Here is a 19680-nt window from a genome sequence, read left to right as displayed (position 1 = left end):
AAGTTGCCGGCATGGAATAAGGCAGCAGGACATTGCGTGTATAAAATGCTGCATGGAAATTAAAGGGCACACAAAATAGTGCCAGGACAATCCCAAACACATCGGGGGCACTTCCAGGGGCACAATTGCTTTGGTGACACGTGGGACTTGTCGGTGATCCGGACAAGTGTCATGAGATACCCCCACGGAGGACTCATCTAACTACGTGGGAGAGCACAATCCATTGCGGCAAACGCGGAATAGGCTCGGGACGCTGGTGTGGGGGTCGCCTAAAACACGGAAGACAGCAACGGGCCGCCCTTCTGGAACTACGCAAACAATAGCGTGGACGCAATGCATGAGAAGTGGCACCACTGCACTCAGGGCAAAGGCTATAGTGGATGCTCTGCACCGTGAACTGTAAGTGGAAGTAGGCGAGTCCGCGACTCCAACGGGAGGAAACTAAAGACACATTGCATGTTGGTGTGTACGAAGGCCGGGAGGGCGTGGCACGGAGGAGGCTGGCGGAGCTTCTGAGGTTCTGTGGCCCCCCATGCTTGGGTAGGGCAGTGGACATTGGAACGGAGTGTGTGCCCTTCTCCCCCTGATTGTGGAGCAGAAGAGGTGGGTGGACCCACTACAAACAGCTGCTGCGTCATGTCTAATAAGCCTCTAAGACAGAAAGTGAAGCAACCTACGCTGGACGAATTTGCCAGAACACCGACGGGCCCAGAAAGTGTTAGGAGCAAAGACAAGCTTCCCGCAGGTGACATGGCTGCCGCGGGTCCAAATCAGGAGGTTCTGGCTGCAATTGCGGATTTGAAGGTACATTTGAAAGCAGCCTGGGAGGCCAAACTCGAAATAGTAGTGGCTGAATTGAAAACTGTGTTGGACCTTAAGGTCGGTGAAGTGCAGGAGGAGGTGAACCTACTCCGACAGGATGTGAGGTCCCTGTCGGAGCGCACAGAGAGCCTGGAGAAAGAAGGGAGCTCGAACACAGCAGACTGCACCTCACACAAGTCGGGACTGCATGCCCTGGTGCAAAGAGTAGGCAACCTGGAGAGCAGAGCAGAGGAAGCGGAAGGACGCGCCTGAAGGAACAACATCCGCATTGTGGGTATACCGGAGGGAACAGAGGGCCACAACCCCACGGAGTTTATCGAAAATATGTTGTTACAGGAGATCACCGGAGGAGTTCTGTCTCAAGGATTTGCTGTGGAACGAGCGCACAGGGCTCTGACGAGGAGGCCGCCGCAAGGCAATCCGCCCAGGCCAGTGATCGCCAAGATCCTTAACTATCGAGACCGGGAAAGGATTCTGGAACACTTTCGCAAAGGTGGAACAATCAAGCGAGGAGAGGCAAACATAACAGCCTACCCGGACTACACCCTGATGGTGCAGCAGAGCCGGATGAACTTCGGGGCTGTTAAGAGGAGACTGAGGGCGGCGGGGCAGAAATACATGCTACTTTACCCGGCGAAATTGAAGGTGTTTCATAAAAACAGAACTTTATTTTTCGACACTCCGGAGGATGCCATGGGATGGCTTGATACGCAAGGCTGCCCCCAGGAGCCAGACGTCCAGCCGGAAGAGAGAGGTGGAAGTGATAAGTAAATAGTGGTGGGAGCACAGTGAGATTGTGCGGCTTAAGACTATGGGACTTGATTATAGTCATTGAAGTGGCCTGTTCATAGACGGGCCTGGAGTGGGATAGATAATGCATTGTTTAAACTGGGACTGTTGCTTTATTAAGGAGCCTTTCAGGGCTAGTCCTCACACCCCCATTTAGTGTTAATAGTTAAGTGGCCATTAGGGCGACTTCACCCTACTGAGCTCTGAGCGTACCAGACAGGGCTAGATGTGGGGGTGCCTGAGATCCAGGGATGGAGCTGGGCAACAGTTGGGGAGGGAGTTGTTGGGGAAGGGACGGGTGGGGGGAGGGGAGGGAAGTGGGGAGTTTGGTGTGTATATAGTTTTGGGGAGTTTGAGTTTAAACGCAAGCCTAAAGGGAATAGCCCTAGAATTGTATCTGTATTGCGCAGGTGGATGGGGTCGGCCGAGAGGGAGGGAGACGGGTATTGATGAACCATGGGGGATCTTAAAATAGTGACGTGGAATGTCAGGGGACTCAATAGCTATCTAGAGCGGAACAAGGTCATGCTGTATTTGAAAAGACAAAAGATAGATATTGCATTGTTACAAGAGACGCAATTGACCCGGGAAAAACTGGAGCTGGTGAGGAGAAAGTGGAAAGGTACTGTAGTGGGGTCTTCATACACAGTCTATGCTAGGGGTGTGCTGGTCTGGGTGGCGCCGCACGTCCCGTTCAAACTGATGCAGGAAATGGTGGATACTGAGGGGCGCTTGGCCATAGTGAGAGGGGTGGTGGAGAATAAAGAGGTGTGCATTGTGAACACGTACGCCCCTAATCAAAACACAGCGGAGTACTTCCGGGCTATGTGCACCAACCTGAGCTTGTGCGTTCGTAGCACGGTGATCTGGGGAGGGGATTTCAATTGTGGGCTGAACCCCGCAGTGGACAGGTCGGATGACAAGATGGTCAGGCCTGCCCCAGCAGCTAGGGCATTGCAGTCGCTGCTAGATGACTTTGGACTGGTAGATGTGTGGAGAACTAAGCACCCTAATGAGAGGCAGTATTCACATTACTCGGCCCCACAACAGCTGCACACTAGACTTGATTATTTCTTTGCCACGTCGGATGTAATGATAGAGATCGCTCATATAGAATATAAAGCGAGGGTCCTGTCGGATCACTCGCCCCTGGTTGTGGGGTGGCAATACGGCCGCCCTAGGGCACGGATTCCGATGTGGCGCCTCCGTGCGGAGGCGCTTAAAGATCCGGCTTTTCGGGAGGATATAAGAGATGAAATAATTCGTTATTTTGAGGTGAATACAGGCAGCGTTGACTCGGCGGGGACACTGTGGGAGGCCTTCAAGGTGGTGGTACGGGGTGTGGCCATTGCTAAATCGAAAGGCCTGCAGGATGGGGTTCTGGCTGATTTACAAAGAGTAGAAGGCGAGTTAGAGAGAGAACTAAAAAGTGAATGTATAGACACTGAGCTGGTGCTTAAACTACAGCAACAGTGCACGGAATACTGGGAAAGGCTCTGCAACCTCAATTACAAAAAGTACGTTGAGAGACAACATGCGGGTGGAGATAAAACGGGCCGTCTCTTGGCGTGGCTATGTAAAAGTGAAACCCTGAGGCCCCCGATTAGGACAATAACCAGAGAAGATGGGGAGGTGACAGACACCCAAGAGGGAGTCAATAGGGAATTTGCGGATTACTATAGAGAGTTATATGGGGATAGAGGAGGAGGCAGCCGGGATGAAATTCTGGAAACTCTGCAAGACATTGGGTTGCCTAAGATAAGCACAGAGGAAAGAGAAGAACTAGACGCTCCAATTACGTTGGAGGAATTGGAGGAGGTTGTTAGGCAGCTACCTACTAGTAAAACCCCGGGAGCGGATGGATTACTTAGTGAATTTTATAAAGCATACGGGGTGGAAGTACTCCCCCCCCAATGTTGGAAATGTTCAATGAGGCGTTTGAGGTAGGACGGTTGCCGGAGTCGCTCATAGAGGCCGTCATAATACTGCTCCCTAAACCTAATAAACCTGGGCATAGCTGCGGATCGTACAGGCCGTTGTCGATGCTGAACCAGGACAGCAAGATATTAACGGCTGTCCTGGCGAATAGACTGCGGAAAGTAATTGGCAAATTGATACACCCGGACCAAACGGGCTATGTCCCGGACAGAAATATTACTCACAACCACAGGCGACTCCATCGGGTGATCGAATGGGGCTGTGACAATGAAGGAGAGATGGCAATCGTGTCTTTGGACGCGGTAAAGGCTTTCGACTCAGTCAGATGAGCGTGGCTGCTGGCGGCTCTGGGAGAGTATGGAATGGGGCCGGGGTACATTAGGTGGGCGGAGATGCTGTATAGTGTGTCACTGGCCAGGGTGCGGACAGGTACAGTGATATCTGAGAGATGGCAACTTAGCAGGGGCACTAGACAGGGGTGCCCCTGGTCCCCGATGTTGTACATTCTGACTCTGGAGCCCCTGGCACTGTACCTGAGGCAGCAATACGATGCAATAGGCATCGAGGTTGGGGGGGGAACGGCACCTGATATCCCTGTATGCGGATGATTTGTTATTATATTTGAGATACCCGGAAGAAAACCTTCAGTATATTCTGGAGGTGATGGAAAGGTATGCGAGGTTGTCTGGTATAGCGGTGAATCCCCAAAAATCTAGCATTTTCCCGCTGGGCAGTTACAAAGGAATCCCTGTGGAAAGGTTGCCAGTGTTGCAGGTGCCGTGGACTGTGGGCTCTTTCCGCTACCTTGGAATAGATGTGTGCCATACGGCGGAGGAGGAACACAGGTGTAATACCGAGATGGCCGTTGAGAAAATCTGCAAATGCATGAGATTTTGGGAGAAGTTGCCCTTAGCGATGATGGGGCGGGGAGCGATGCTTAAGATGGTGGTTCTGCCTAGGCTCCTGCATTATTTTAGCAATATCCCGCATATGATTCCTAGGAGGTTTTTTGTTCAATTAAATGGTGTGTGCAAGCTACCTAATTTTGAGGCCTATTATATAGCGAGTCAATTACAGTTTGTGGCCAAATGGCTCTCCGATGAAGCGACCCCTGAACTTAGATTGTTTGGGCAGGACTGTGCCCCGTTTTACCTGAAAGAAATTATCTGGTTGCCTGAGTCAGAAATAAAGGAGTACCCGGGGATGATGAGGCTTGGGTGGAAAATGTGGCGACGAGCATGTATAATAATGGAGGACCCGCTCCCGTGTTCCCCGCAGGTACCTCTGGTTGCATTGGCGGGAGGAGATGAGCAACTGAGGGTGATTATCAGAACCTATTGGGAGTCAGTGGGACTGGTAACGTTGGGTGATATATGGCAGGAGGGGACCATCAGGGAGTTCGAAGGACTTGGAGAGGAGGCGGGACTACATGGGGGCCAATATGTTACGTATCACAGGCTGGTGCGGAAGATTCGGATGACGTGGCCTGAGACAGTCCTGGCGGAGGAACCGGACGCCATTATGGGGATGATATATGACACAACTGAGGGGGGCATGAAATCTCTAGATTGTATGAGATGGTAATGACTAAGGTGGGAAAAGTATTGACAGATTTGAGATTGGATTGGGAAACAGAGGTGGGAGCCCAAATGGAAGATGGGATGTGGGAGCGGGCCTTGGGATACCATAATAAAGTATCTAGGAATGCCAGATTGCAGCAAATACAGCTGTACGTAACGCATAGAGCGTATATGACCCCGCTGAGGATATCTAAATTCCGGAATGCCGGGAGACAGGCGTGCCCTAAGTGCGATGAGGAGAATGCTGATATGACACATATGTTTTGGGCGTGCCCAGTGATCGAGGGTTTCTGGAGAGAAGTTGCACAAAAGCTAGCAGAGAAAGGGGTCACGCTCGCCGTTGATACGGCATGGGCCTGCCTGTTGGGAGGGTTTCCTAGGCCACGGAAGCTGAAGCATGTTGGGAAACTGAAAGACTTGGCGTATGTGCTTGCAAAGCGAAGGATAGCTATGGGATGGAAAAAGTGTATTAAGCCACGGGTGGAGGTGCGGTGGAAAGAACTACAGAAATGGGCAGAGGCTGAAACGGTGGTGTGGCAGGAGGCAAGTTGCATGTCTTGGGAGGAGGAAGTGGGTACCCTGATGGCATGGAAAACATTGATATCTGGCCTATTTGGAACAATGTTAGATCCAGAGGAATCTGATGAAAATGCCGCCCATCCATGTGTGGCAGATACTGGGCGTGAAGGATAAACAGGCTCGCCAAGGGGGGTGGGAGCAGGGGGGCAGTGAACAAAGACCAATTGATGTTAATGTAATGATTGTGGATTGCACTGCGTGTTTGGTTTGTATTGTTGGTTGTATTGAAAAACGAATAAAATTCTTTTTTTAAAAAAATAAATAAATAAATAAAGGTCCCTTTGCGGGTCCCTACTTTAACGGCTGGCAGCCTTTTACGGCGCCGTTAAACACTTAGCGCCTGGGTCATAATGAGGCCCAATATCTCTTCTTATGATTTTGCCAATTTTTGTTCTGTTGATTTATTTGTATCTCTAATTCCCTACTCACAGGATTATTGGGCCAATAAGATTTTACTTTCTGTTAATGAACATAACTGTAATCCTACAGAGTTGTTATCCGGTGATAACCCTGTTGGTCTGTTCCCTTTTCCTTTCTTTTCATTTCCTGCTTGTACCCGTTTTCCTTCAATAATCTTGTTATTTGCACACACAAAAATGGAAATCTCACATTTCATGTGTTATTCAGAAACAATGAAAATACACAATGGCCCTCATTACAACACCGGCGAACTATGGCGCTATTGGCACCATAGTTGGTGCCGGTGTTGTAACGAGTCCGCCATGGTGAAATGGGGAAATACCACCCCATTCCAAGGTTGGCAGGGCGGTATTTCCCCATTTCACCATGGCCCTTCCCCATTCCCATTTTTGCCCCATAGGGCTCAATGGGAATGGGGAAGGCGGCAATTACGGTACTGCAAATTGCAGTACCGTAATTGCCTGGGAGGTCCCTTTGCGGGTCCCTACTTTAACGGCTGGTCCAAACCAGCCGTTCAGGTCGGGTCCCGCAAAGGGACCTCGTAGTAAGGCGCTAAATGGTTAACCACTTAGTGCCTGGGTCGTAATGAGGCCCAATGACCAGTGTAAGGAAGGCATGGGGCCTCATTAGGACTCTGGCGCTAAACCATGGTGCTATTAGCATGGGGAATTACCACCCCATTCCGCGGTTGGTGGGGCGGTAATTCCCCATGCCGCCATGGCCCTTCCCCATTCCCATTTTTGCCCCATAGGGCTCAATGGGAATGGGGAAGGCGCTAATTACGGTACCGCAAATTGCAGTACCGTAATTAGCACCAAGGTCCCTTTGCGGGTCCCTACTTTAACGTCTGGGAAAACCAGCCGTTAAGGTCAGGTCCTGCAAAGGGACCCCGTAATTAGGCGCTAGGTGTTTAACGGCACCACAGCCTTTTACGGCGCCGTTAAACACTTAGCGCCTGGGTCATAATGAGGCTAATGGTATCAAACAGTAAAACAGACAGAAGTGATCAAAGTTCAAGGGTGTTTATAGAACTTCAATCGGGTTTGAAAAACGCCAATCTAATCCTAAATCTAAAAATGGGAGCAAGCTACAACCATCAAATAATAACGCCGTTTAAGTGGTGTCTTGTCAAAATAAAAGGGTCTATACTAATAAGCCTATTGCCAATCCTTACTTCTAAATAGTGTGGGAAACAAGGTTATGCAAAAGAAAAGTGTCCAAGAAATGATTTTTCAGGCTATTCAAGCTGTTGACTTCCCTTTCCCCATGTTTTCTGCACGGGACAAGGGGGTACACTCGAGCTTAGCACAGTCTCTGGCTTCTCTAGCACGAGTGTGCAGATCATAACTTCAAAATCATAGCCTTCTGGGCCAAAGTCTCTATTCCGTTCAAAATCTATTTTTCAGAGGGCCTGGTGCAACACAAAAAACCTCAAAGTTCCTTTCTTCCTAGGATTTCTCAGGTGATTTTTCCTTCACCCCGGATCCCCCTCTGCCGGGCTCAGACCCACTTTAACACACAGCTTTCAATTGATCTCCCTCTGTCGGGCTCGGACCAATTTTATCTATATTGCCACAAACTTTCTTTACTGTATCAACATCAAAGACCTTCGACTGTGCGTGGGGTCGCAAGACCACTTTGATTCCCAATTCTCTTAAACTCTTTCACTTTCAGCTGGATACCTTAAAGAGACCTTCTTCAATTGAGCATAGATGCAGTGCCGGACCACTCTGTCAGAGGTATTGTATCTTGGTTTCAAAGTTCAATCACTCATCAGCAGTTCAACTTTGCTTGTGTCTTTAATCGTATGTATTTCAAACAATGTCCGTTCCAGTGCTCGCCATACAATGTTGCTGCATCCAGCCATGGCTTCAACACAGACCGGTCTTGTATCAGTTTCCCCAACTCACCAGCTGTGTCGATTTCACTGAAGCTGCTTTGTTCTTGGAGCCATGGGCAGTACCACAGTGGATGGCGATTCTCCCTGCCTTGATGATAGATGCGGGACGGCCCGGGTACCTCTCACACACAATGTAGGATTTGTCAGCCTTTTTTCCTGGTCTTACGCTTTCCAATCTTAAGGGCTCATGAAAGTAACAGTTCCTTGTCAAAAAAGGTCAAGGGAATTTCCCTCCTTGCGACTCCCTTCTGCTTTGCCATCTTTCTTCTCTCGTTAAACTGCCATCTTGGAACTGATATTTCCTCATGTGTTTCACCTCGCTCAGAGTGTGATCTTGTGCTCCTTCTTTTAATGATGTGGGGAAGTGTGAGGGAAGTCAGGTGTGAGTGATTGTCGATAATTGCCTGACCATGGTATTGGGACATGACAGGTATACAGCTCGGATGTTAGCCTGTTTTCCCTTAGAGCGGGCTGTCAGTGAGAAAGTGTTTGTGTTGTAAAAGTGGGGGGGGGTAGAGTTCCTAAATATCCTACCGGGTAGGATGGGGTAAAGGTGTTACAAGGAAAGGGATACTGCGTCTCACCATCCAGTGTCCCACTCCCACTCCTCGAAGACCCCTCACCCTGGTGATCCTGCCGCACTGGTCTACCCCCGGGAACTGGATCCAAAAGCGATGGTCGTGTCCTGGACACCTGGATGACAGATCCCCGGGGACTAGTGCATGAGACACTTATGGTTTCTCACACCAGTCAAAACGGGCTTGTTGTCACCACCTTTCCCTTGTGGTACTATGCTACCAGGGTGACAAGTGGCATTTTTTCATTATATTAAGAAGGACACAAGCGTTTGAGCAAAACATTAAGGCATCCATTCTCAGTAGAGATTAAAAACAGGGTTTAGAAAACAAAAATATCAGGGGATTCTTCTACAACATGATGTTCCTCACACCAGCCCAATGGTGGTCTCTGTCTCCATATAAATACTCCACTGTTGTGATGTTTTGGATTTCATTATGCATATGATGTCCCTTCCTCTATATTACCAGAAATTGTAATGTTTGAGTTTCACATCCCATTCCACCGATTGGGCCAAAAACAACTATCTCTTCTCCTGTACCTCTCGGAGCTCTCCTTCCACTGTTTCACATCTCCACGCTGGCCATGACACAGTGGCATGGGATGGGGGCAAGAGGCTGCACCACCAAGGCGTCCAGCCTGAGCTCCTCTACACACCCATCACACCACATGAATGGCAAGAATGTTTTATGGAATTCTGACTGCTGACAGTGTTCAATGCATTATGTATTTCCTATCTGCAGGCTAGCCATACCTCAGTGCTAAGCATCCAGAGTGTTTAAGGAAACAAAGAGGACACTATCTTTCCATGCTGGAAGAGTTACCAGTGCCCGATGCATGTTAAGTGGTGATTGGAAATTCCAGTCCAAATGAGGTCAATGTAGGACAGAAGAAACCTTAGGCTTAGCAAATGCAGCCTTCTTCAAAACCCCCTCAGAATGCCTAGTAACAGAAAGAATACAAGCACTCGTCTCTACTCTAGCATCATCACGGAAAGAGAGATATCAGTCATCAGAGGGCCATGCCAGCACTGTGTCCTAAGGTAGCAACTTTATATTAAGGAAAATAGGAACTTATTGAACCTTTTATTTGCAACTGCATTTCAATGATCACTTCACATACAGGGAAACTGGACCATTGCAAGTACTCTCCCCTTGACAAGGGACCTCAAGGCCATTATGACAAAAGCAAGAGAAGACATATGCAGAGCGACCATAAACTACCTAAGTGGTGTGATGTCTAAGCCAGGAAGAAGATGTAGCATGGTTGTATTAGAGTGATGAATACTTCCTACTTGATCAGAGCTATTGGGAAACTAGGGATATGAGACACTGAAAAGTGAACAGGAATGAAATAATCCTCTCTCTATGTTAAGAGTTACTGCTCCAAAAGTAGGAGAGGGTATTTTTGTCCATGTTTGTGTATTTGTGTATATGTTTGTGTGTGTCTGGGTGGAGATGGTGGGGATTTATGTTGCAAATTTAGGCAAGACCAAAGAAAGGTTTGTAGCATCCTGTAATCAAGCATTTATGTACATTTTACTTACTTGGGAATTGAGCAACGCTATGTATTCTTTCAGACTCTTGGTGGTCAGTGGTATACACATCTGCCTTTTCTTTACCTCTTAAGGAAAATACTGAAGCAGCAACAAGAGGTCCTGTGAAAAGAAAACAGAAATGAATGACTAATCTACAGTTCATGTACTGACTTACTCATTGATGTTGTTGTGCTTTCACTGATACGCTCTACAAAAAGAAAACAATGGACAAAAACAATTTCACGTTACAATGGGATGGTGGATAAGCAAATGCAGGCGGAACAAGGTCCCATTATTATGGATCAATTAGCTGGGTGCAGCCCAACTGTTGGGAGATGCATGGCGAGCCACAGGAACATGAGGATGAAGTAACTGTGCCGTATGGAGATAAAAGAGAACAAGGCAGCAAAGATAAGAAAAGAGAAGTGACAAATAAATAGATTTTCAATAAAGGTGCACAAATTGGAATCTAAAAGTGAAGAGAGATGGGGAGCCACCAAGGAAAAAAAATAAAGAGGAGGGAGTGGATAAATGTTCATAATAGGATAGACAAGTGGGCAGTGATGAGCAATCTGACGATGGCCCATGCTGTAAAGTAGGATATATGCCTGGGGTGATAAATGAGGCCAGGTGCCACCACCCATTACATGCTGTAGGAGGAATAGGGAGGGACTATACTATAATAGCGGCCATATTGGAATGGTAAATAGAACAAATCTGGATAGGTAAGAGCGGCTTTTGGCTGTTGTCTAAGGAATTAAGAAGCATTTAAGTGGGTTATGATGACAATGTATGGTTTGCAAAACTAAAAGAATTAGTGTTTTCACATCTAGTTGTAAAAACATTTTGCAATGAAAAGCTAGAATATAAGGGGTAATTCAAGTAATCTAATTGTGCATCTGCTATGATAATCTCAAGGACCTGGTCTGTTCTAATTACCATTCCAATATGGCCTCTATTATAGTACAGCTAATTAATCTTTCCTGAGAGCACGCAACGTGCTGACGTTTTGACTTTGCACATGACACGGATCATGTGGCGCTGTCATTGTACCGCTTATAACTGCATTCGGCTCGGCGCTTCACTTCCAACTTGGAATGCGGAATCCCCATTAGCGGAAAGGCTCTCTCTGCATGCGCCCGACTTGGCCATGCCCTGATAAGCCTTATATCGCCCGTTTGTCTACCCGTTTGTGTCCTCACATACTTTGATCCCCATTATGTGGGAGATACATTTCTAATGTTTGCCCACCTCTAATGTTTCTCATTTCAGAAAACTTGGGTTCCGAAACTCCCAAAAACAACCAAAAGATCTCCTTGCCACATATTTTGCAGCATTATTGCTTTACATCTTGGAACAACCTATTGGTAAGGTGTCCGAGACATGCAATTTGATATAACTGATTCTCATTACGAGTAACCCTTGCCCATCTATCTTTATATACACAGAATACATTTTTCTTTTTTAGAAAATGCAAGGACCACATGCTGATATTTTAAGGCAGTGCTCAGCATCATGTCACTAGATCTGGTAAGATGCTTTGATGAATCTCACTATAGCATGCGTGATTACACATTTTATTTTATTTATTCCAGCTTTAAAATTTCCTCCATCTTTCCATCATCTAGACCGCATCCAGTACCCTATTCAAGTCATTCCTCAAGTCCATATCAGGACTGATCCATATGCTAGGTGGATCTCGCAGGTCACCTGCTCTGGAAAAACACGGCAATGCTCCCCTTGACTTCACTTCCTTCTCCTCCTAGTACTCACCATTCAATCTGTGATATCCATTCACTCTCTGGATTGATATCAGTAGCTATTTGCATGTCTTTGTTCCACTGTTTCTGGTCTCAGACGCTGTCATGGTAAGGAGTTCATTCACGTTATCCAGTATAGCCCCTTCCCATGTTACTTCGGAATTTAAACTTTAATATATGTATTGTCAACATATTTTTGGCAAAAGATTCTCTTCCCGTATGCAGTTTAGTACTTTACAGCACACACAAGGCACAAGAGCTAGATTCCAGCTGGACTCACATGGTGCACATTTAATACTACTGTTGTGTATCAGAAAGGTATTGCCAGCTGCTGTTAATGGCTTGTCTCCTGCCTTCTCTTTTCTGATGTCCCCCATTGAAACCTGACACTGATTGTCACTGGATGTATTGTTTTAACAAACTGATATGTGTTATGCACTTATGCCTTTTATGCATTACACCTGATTATACTTCTCCATTGTTTAACCACCGGTATGCAAACTTTTTCCTTTGGGACACACTCTGAGTGTTTATTCATTTTCAATTTTTAAATATTGGTTTACTGATGTATCTTTACTATAGCCTTGAAGAAGACATGTTTTGTGGCCGAACCACGTGTTGGCTGTCCCTTGAGAATGATTTAATGTGCTTCTTTTCTGTAAATGTGTCACTTCACAGGCTACCTTAGCCTTGATGGTCTTCAAAATGTGTAATACTCCAGTTTTATGATTGAATAAATCACACTTTTGTTGTCTATCACACCTCCATGTGCACATCTGCCTTTGGCACTTTGTTAATACACTAGGAAATTAGCTGTTAATAACTGGACCTGCAGAGAGCATTGCAACTGTGGGCTCCCGCAATGCACAACGGACATAGATTGTACAATGCTTTTTTACAAGGAGAACATCAGGGGACTTTCCTGTGATGGCATTGCATGGGTTTTGAACACTGTCATTCAAGTGCTGCAGCAGCTACCAAGGTGGAGTGAAGACAAGATGGCAGAAACCCTTCTTAATGTTTTGATACATGGAGCAGCATTACCAATGGCAGCTCAACAGCTTTTGCTGTGAAGATGAGTTTGATTTTGGCAAGCCAATCTTGGCAAGTAGCAGACTGTGAACCACAACTGATGAGTTTCTTTGTGCTTGAAGGGTTGGGGTGGTGGAGGGGACAAGAGTTGCAAGATGGTCAGTGGTGACAGGTGAAGGTGAGGAAAACAAGCAGGAGACGACAAAGGAGGCAGGGGAGTGAGAGTGTGGAGTAGGCAGAAGAGAACAGCAAAGGTAGGGAAAGTAACAGAACTGAGCAGACACAAGAGAAAAGTGGAGGCAGGAACATCAAGAAAGCAGAGTCAGCGAGAAGAAACAGGTGAGGAGAGTGTGTATGCTATGGTACACAGAGGAAGGAAGAAACAAAACTCTGGAAAGAGCAAACAAAAGCAAAGTGGGTGTGAAAGCCCAGGAGATGTAAAGAGATGGAAACAGAGGGGAAACTAATCAACAAAGGTGTAACACCAACAGAGATCAAGTGACAGAACACATTTAAGGAAGGCCTCAGCACAGCGAAGGAGGTGTTCCTGAGGAGTGAGAAGTCAAAATCACCCCAAGTAAAAGAAGAGAAATTAGGAGAGGGGTGAAGAGGGCCATATCGTTGCAAGGCATAGAGGAGGCGAAAGACAGGTGGAAATGACAAGCAGAACAGTAAGTTGCAATGGGAAGCAGAGAAGTCATGGGAAAGGGGATATATCTTCAACCTGTGCTGTTATTGGCTGTGGCAGAGAGACTTCCCAGTATAATGAGGTACAAACCAAAGGCTCCCTGGGCCAGAGAGAACTGGGGAAACATGACTCAAGTGCAGCAGGATCTAAAACAACTCTAAACCCCAGGAGTCCGGAATGGGTGGAGGATCATCAAAAGAAGGCTCAGCATCCAGACTACACTGACAGTGGTGGAAACCTGTCTTCAGTGACAACAATGGGAAAAAACCCAAATCGCCCTTGAATGAACTGCAGTGTACACTTAAAACCCCACTGACTGTGAATGTCCTTTGACCGTCAAGCAGTAGAACCTCAGAACAGTAAGGGAAGGACTGATGTACTGTAGTCCTTGTGCAAATTGACATTTCTTTTCAGTTTCCGTGAAGGTTCCCTATCCTTGTATGCAGTCCACCCTAAAACCTGGAATATTTTGTGCTGTAAAATACATTTGGTTGACCCCTATTTCCTGAGTTCCGAATTATATGTCCATACCTCAGCCATGACAAGTCGGAGCACTGTTTAAAGACAGAGATTAGAAATTGATCAAATAATCTATTTATAACAGTGATTAAAGAGCTGGAAGCAACACACAAGGTAAACAGGAGATGAGAGCAGTAAAGGTGAGCTATGCATCACAAATGACACCAAGATTGTGGACAGAAGAGGGAATGAGGGGAAATCAGGGCAGAGTAAGCGGTACTCAGTTACAAAATATTAGACTGCACGTAAAGAGCACCAAAAAGCTAACCATATAGCATTGCTGAGATACATGTACAAAATGTAAAGCAACACAGATACCAAGATACATCAAGAGAAAACAGTGCAGTGGCAGACCTAGAGAAATCAATGTGTTCAGCAGCACAGCATAAATATCAAACATATAAAATATGTTATGCAGAATTAAATAGCTAGACATATAAAAAGTAACATATAAATAGGTAGACAGACAAATAGTAACACAAAGCAAAACCTTTGGAAAATATTAAACGAGGAAGTGTAGACGGGTCGAGATTAAAGGTATATATATATATAGACATGTACAGAAACAGAAGCAAGAAGACAAAGGACAAAATCACAAAAGATATGCAAAGAATGCAGTGCAACAGAAACACAGACACAAACAGTGAGAAAACAACATACACATCAGTTCACAGATATACACAGTGAAGGCAGTGCAGACAAAGGTGCACCTTGAGACCTTTTTGAAGCAATGGATGTGCACGTTCAGAGACAGACATAAAAAAACAAAGCAGGCAGAAATAAAGAGACAGGGAGAAAACATGACTTGAGGTGGTTAATAGAAGCAGAGAAGGAATCCCCATACAGTAGTATCAAACAACAGCAGGAAAAAGCAATACCTAGCACAGAGCGCATAGAAACATAACAAATGCAATCTATGAAACAGATAAGAGACATAAAATAAAGTAACAGAGAGAAAGGACTGCAGAAAGGAGTGTTAGGAAGAGTCCCATTGCAAGACAATTAAATCATTTGCTAAGGATTGTGGCTGAGGGCTGTGTTACTTTCAGTTTTTTCGTCTGGTTGTAAAAGGGGTTGTGCAGGCAAAGATTAGAGAAACAAACTGCCCTTGCCTGTTTCTTCATTGTAGTTTGTACACTTTGTTGCATTAATTTAAACAGAGTCAACATATTTTCCTGATAACTGCTCACAAACCTCTCTTCTTAAAAGTGAATGCACTGTAGAAAATGCTCAGGAGAGAATATGGTAGTTCAAAGTAACTATATGGCAACATGATGTGAGTCATTGTACCTGATGGGGTGAAGGTGGGACATAGGGTATGAATTAGGATACTTTGGTCTCCTCAATATAGTCTGACCGAGCCCAACGTATCTGACGATAAATTAACATTTTCATCACATCTTCTTGACATGAAAGCTAAAGGTCTGTCGGCCTATTGTGTCCTATCAAACAGAGACAGATATAGGCTTTGCCCATCAAGACATATCCTTCACTGGTGTCAATATCCCAATGCTTGCCTTACCTTTTTTGCTCAGAATGTTTTTATTTGATCAAAGGTTTTATCAGATTCATATGTAATATATATATATATATATTTAATATGTATTCAATATAGGTTATTATACTCAATATACACCTTTATACATATTGCCATTATGGAATTAAAATCCAATAATGATAATATCTATAAAGTTATATATGTTTATGGATTTTACTGAACAGTACTCATGGCATTATGGCATCTATTTCTAAGTTGAAGCTTAGGAACAACCTCCTTCTTGCCCCTTCTCTTTGTTCCATACAGAAGCCTTGAATCGCACCTTTAGATGAAAAGGCACTAACTTAGATGTCCGCGTAACAGACACAAGAGAAAAAAAAAGAAATACACCATAATGGTACAAGAAGGGTCTCCCTTCCAGGAAGAGCAAAATCAGGTTACTTTCACATCGAGCATCTGGCTTGAGAGAGAATGGCACTGAGGCTCTGCCATTCAAGATTAACTACAAGAATGTATGGTAGAGGTGTATCTCATGGGTTACAAAGTATTCTACCCATCTGTCCATTTACCCGTCTTTCTTCCCATCTATATTTAAGTCTCCTATGCTTTACGAATATGGAGGAAGCACAAGATGTCTCTAGTTATGTTATGGGTGTTTATATAGCGCAATTTTCGCCCAAGGGTACCTTGCCCCTAAACACCTACCAGAAGAGAGCTACCGGAAACTAGAACAATTTAAAATAAATACGTTTTTAAAGCTCGCCTAAAAGACAGATGATCTTTAGTAGTGCGAAGTGACAATGGAAGTGCGCTCCACAGTTTGGCGGCAACGATAGAAAAAGTTAGACCACCTATACACGCAAACCTGGAGTGAGGGATCACAACTAGGCAGGTCTGTGCTGAGCCCAGAGCCCTAGCGGGATGTAGTGACAGAATTTCAGCTGTAGGTATTCTTCACCAATCCTATAGTAGGCGCGATGGTCCAAGCAAAGGGACTTTTAAAGAGCTACGCTTGGTCATAGGGAGCCAATACAAGCAGCAAAGCACTGGTGTAGTATGGGAATAGGAAGGTGCCAATGTGGCCATTCTGGCTGCTAAATTCTGTAGGACCTAAAGCTGATGAATAAAATAGGGAGGCTGCCCCAGAACCAGAGAATTACAATAATCCAAAACAGATAAGACAAGACAAGAGAGGCAATTACTGGGCCCTAAATTGCATATAAATAAAGGGAAGGACCATGCAGAGGATTTGAAGCTGAAAGTGGCCTTTCTGACACACAGCACTGAACTGATTTTCAGCCGACAAGGAGGAAGAGATTTTAACTCCTAGATCCTTAACAACCAAAACAGGAGTAGGAAAAGGGCCAAGAGTAGAAGGCCACAACAGAATAGGAGTCCAGAAAGCGGTGGCAGAAGGGGGGTGGGGGGTGGGGAATGCATTACTAACACCTTAATCGTGTCACCATTCAGCTCGAGACAATTTCTGCTCATCCATTCCCCCACGACCGCCAAGCAAACCCTTAGTCTAGACGCAGACACGTCAGAAGAGAGGTCCAGCTGCATGATGATTTGGGTATCATCGGCGTAGGAGGAATAGAAGAAGCCGTGGGAGGATATTTATTTATTTATTTATTACATTTATATAGCGCACAGGCAGCCCAGGGGCATTGTGGCGCTGTAACTTGTAGATGCACTTAGTTACAATGAGTACAGGTTGTGCCTTGGGTTACAGTGAGGCAGGATCCTGTGTTCAGCGATAGGAGGTATCATGCATCATAATACATCATACATGAGAGCTTGAACATATGGTGTTGGTTAGGTGAACAATATGAGCTTGGTCAGAGGTTGAATGTAGATATTAAACAAGATTGGCGAAATGGCAGACCCTTGGGGAACACCGCAGATGAGTGGACTGGGAACAGAATGAAAAAAAGGAAAGGAAAGAGACCGAGTCTGGCCAGAAAGTAAAGAACCAAACCAGGCTAACACAGCACCAGAAAGACCCGTCCCATTGAGGCGCTGAAGCAGGACTGCGTGACTGATAGTATCCAAGGTAGCAGAGAGGTGAAGTAGAATAAGAGCTCCCACGCCACCCTGGTCCTCAAGCCGCACAAGATCATCACCTACTGAGGCCAGCACTCCCTCGATACTGATACCAGGTCGGAAGCCGGACTAAGAGGGGTAAAAAAAAAAAGAGTCCTCCAAGAAAGAGCCGAGACAAGGAACCACTAAGGATTCCAAGAGTCTCATCAAGAAGGGAAGTAAAGAGATAGGCCAGAAGTTGGGCAGAACAGAGGGAACAGAGCAGGTCTCTTCAAAAGTGGAATGACTAATGCATGCTTCAGACTGGCAGGAATAAGGCCAGAACTGAATGAGAGATTAACCGCCTGTGTAATCAATGGTTTTAACAGTTGTTTTGATTAGATAATGATTATTCGAGGATCCTGAAGTGGGTATTGCTCTGCCAGTTAAAAACTGAAGAGTGGTAATGTTTGAAAGGTACTTGTATAAGTATGTAAGCCTAGACAGTAAATCGCAATCCACAGAAAGCATGCCTCATTGATTAAAATAATGTAGAAAAACATTGTAATTAGCACACGTTTTATAATGTAAGTTTAGTCACACAATGCAAGGAATCCCTGTGTAAAGTATTAGGTATAAACTGAGTAAAGCTTTTTCGTGACCCTTCCTGGGGTTTCAACCCAGGTAAGCTGCCATAAATTCTAGGGAGCAGATGGACTGTGGCTGTTGCACCTCAGCAGCTAAATGAATAGACGCTATGTGACCACTCAGGAAAGTCTTCAGGCTTCCATACCAACAGCACTGTGTAGGAATTCAAAATCTCAATACTGTGAATCAGTAATATGACCTTGTGACAAGGGGATAGTAACCCTTCTGAGCATGGGGTGGAAGCCAGAGCCAGGCCTATCACAGAGTTGGATGGTGGCAGTTGAAAGGACTCCATTTCCTGCCCCCTCCCAAGTGCCAGTCTTTACATGTGCAGTACCAACTTGCATCACCTCATGCCTCTTAAGAAAAATGCTGGCCACGTTCTCTCTGCAAGGTCTAGAACTGACAGAGAACCAATGACCATGAGAAGAAACCACCCGTAGAGCATCAACCCATCAGCACCCCACCTTATACAATGCCAGATCACAACCAAAGAGAGAGAGAGAGAGAGAGAGACAATGCAAGGGGAACCAGAGCTCCTACACAGATGTTCCAAGCCTCAGGCGACCCACATAAGGATGCCGCCTGGAAAAGAGAAACAAGGAAAGAGAAGCCAGAGCTGCAACATGGCTTTTCCAGACGTTGTGCACCACTCCCAAGCCTCAGCGCTCATGGAAGCAAAACTTGTGCGGATGCTCTAGGCCACCAGGGACTCAAAGTAGAGCGTCAAATGCTCAACAGGACTGCACTTACCTTGAGGGAAACCAAGCCACGGTCCCCAAACACAAACCCAGACACTTTGCAGCGCAGGGCTCTCATGATGAGCATAGCAGCTCCACGTGGGGAAAAGGGATGGGCCTTAATCTGCTTTTTGTAACTTTTGCAGGGCCAGAAAACCAATCAGAGAATGGAAAGGAGGATAACAGAGGTAAGAGGAAGCAGGACGTTTTGGATTGTTAGGGTTGAGGTCAGAGGAGGAGTAGGTAGCAGACCAAGAAACCAGCAAGAGGACACACAGTGAATTGGAGTGTCAAGGCAATATTTTTGGGAAAACTGATATATTGGTTGCTGAGTGTAAGGGAAGGTGGGGTGTAGAGGTAGTACTAGTTTAGAGGAGGGAGTAGTAGTGAGGAGTTGGGAGTATTAGTGTGGAAGAGGGAGTATTAACGTGGAGCAGAAGTGCAGAGGAGGGAGTAGTAGTGTGGAGGACAGAGTATTAACATAGAAGGGTGGAGGCAAGCAATAGAAGGAGTAAGAGACATTGCATGGGACAGAGGAGGAAGAGACAGGGAGTAGAAGGGGAGAAGGGCTGGAGTTGTGAGTAGGAGAGTATAGAGAGGAGAGTAGTACAAAGAGACAGGGAAAGGAACAT

General features: G+C 45.8%; 1 protein-coding gene across 3 annotated transcripts in view; it reads right to left on the bottom strand.

Moving 5' to 3' along the window:
- LOC138467753 (zinc finger protein 544-like) overlaps positions 1 to 19680 on the bottom strand; it is a 402382-nt gene that overhangs the window by 361579 nt on the left and 21123 nt on the right. For all 3 annotated transcript variants that reach the window (XM_069607981.1, XM_069607982.1, XM_069607983.1), the window contains exon 3: positions 10151 to 10261. In XM_069607981.1, coding sequence (XP_069464082.1) covers positions 10151 to 10261 — 111 coding nt within the window. The remainder of the gene's footprint in view (positions 1 to 10150; positions 10262 to 19680) is intronic.

This window comes from Ambystoma mexicanum, chromosome 4q (genome assembly GCF_040938575.1).
Source record: "Ambystoma mexicanum isolate Mex_15411 chromosome 4q, UKY_AmexF1_1, whole genome shotgun sequence".
Lineage (NCBI taxonomy): Eukaryota > Metazoa > Chordata > Amphibia > Caudata > Ambystomatidae > Ambystoma > Ambystoma mexicanum.
The sequence above is the reverse complement of the archived record's forward strand: the minus strand, read 5'-3'. Positions and strand labels throughout refer to the sequence as shown.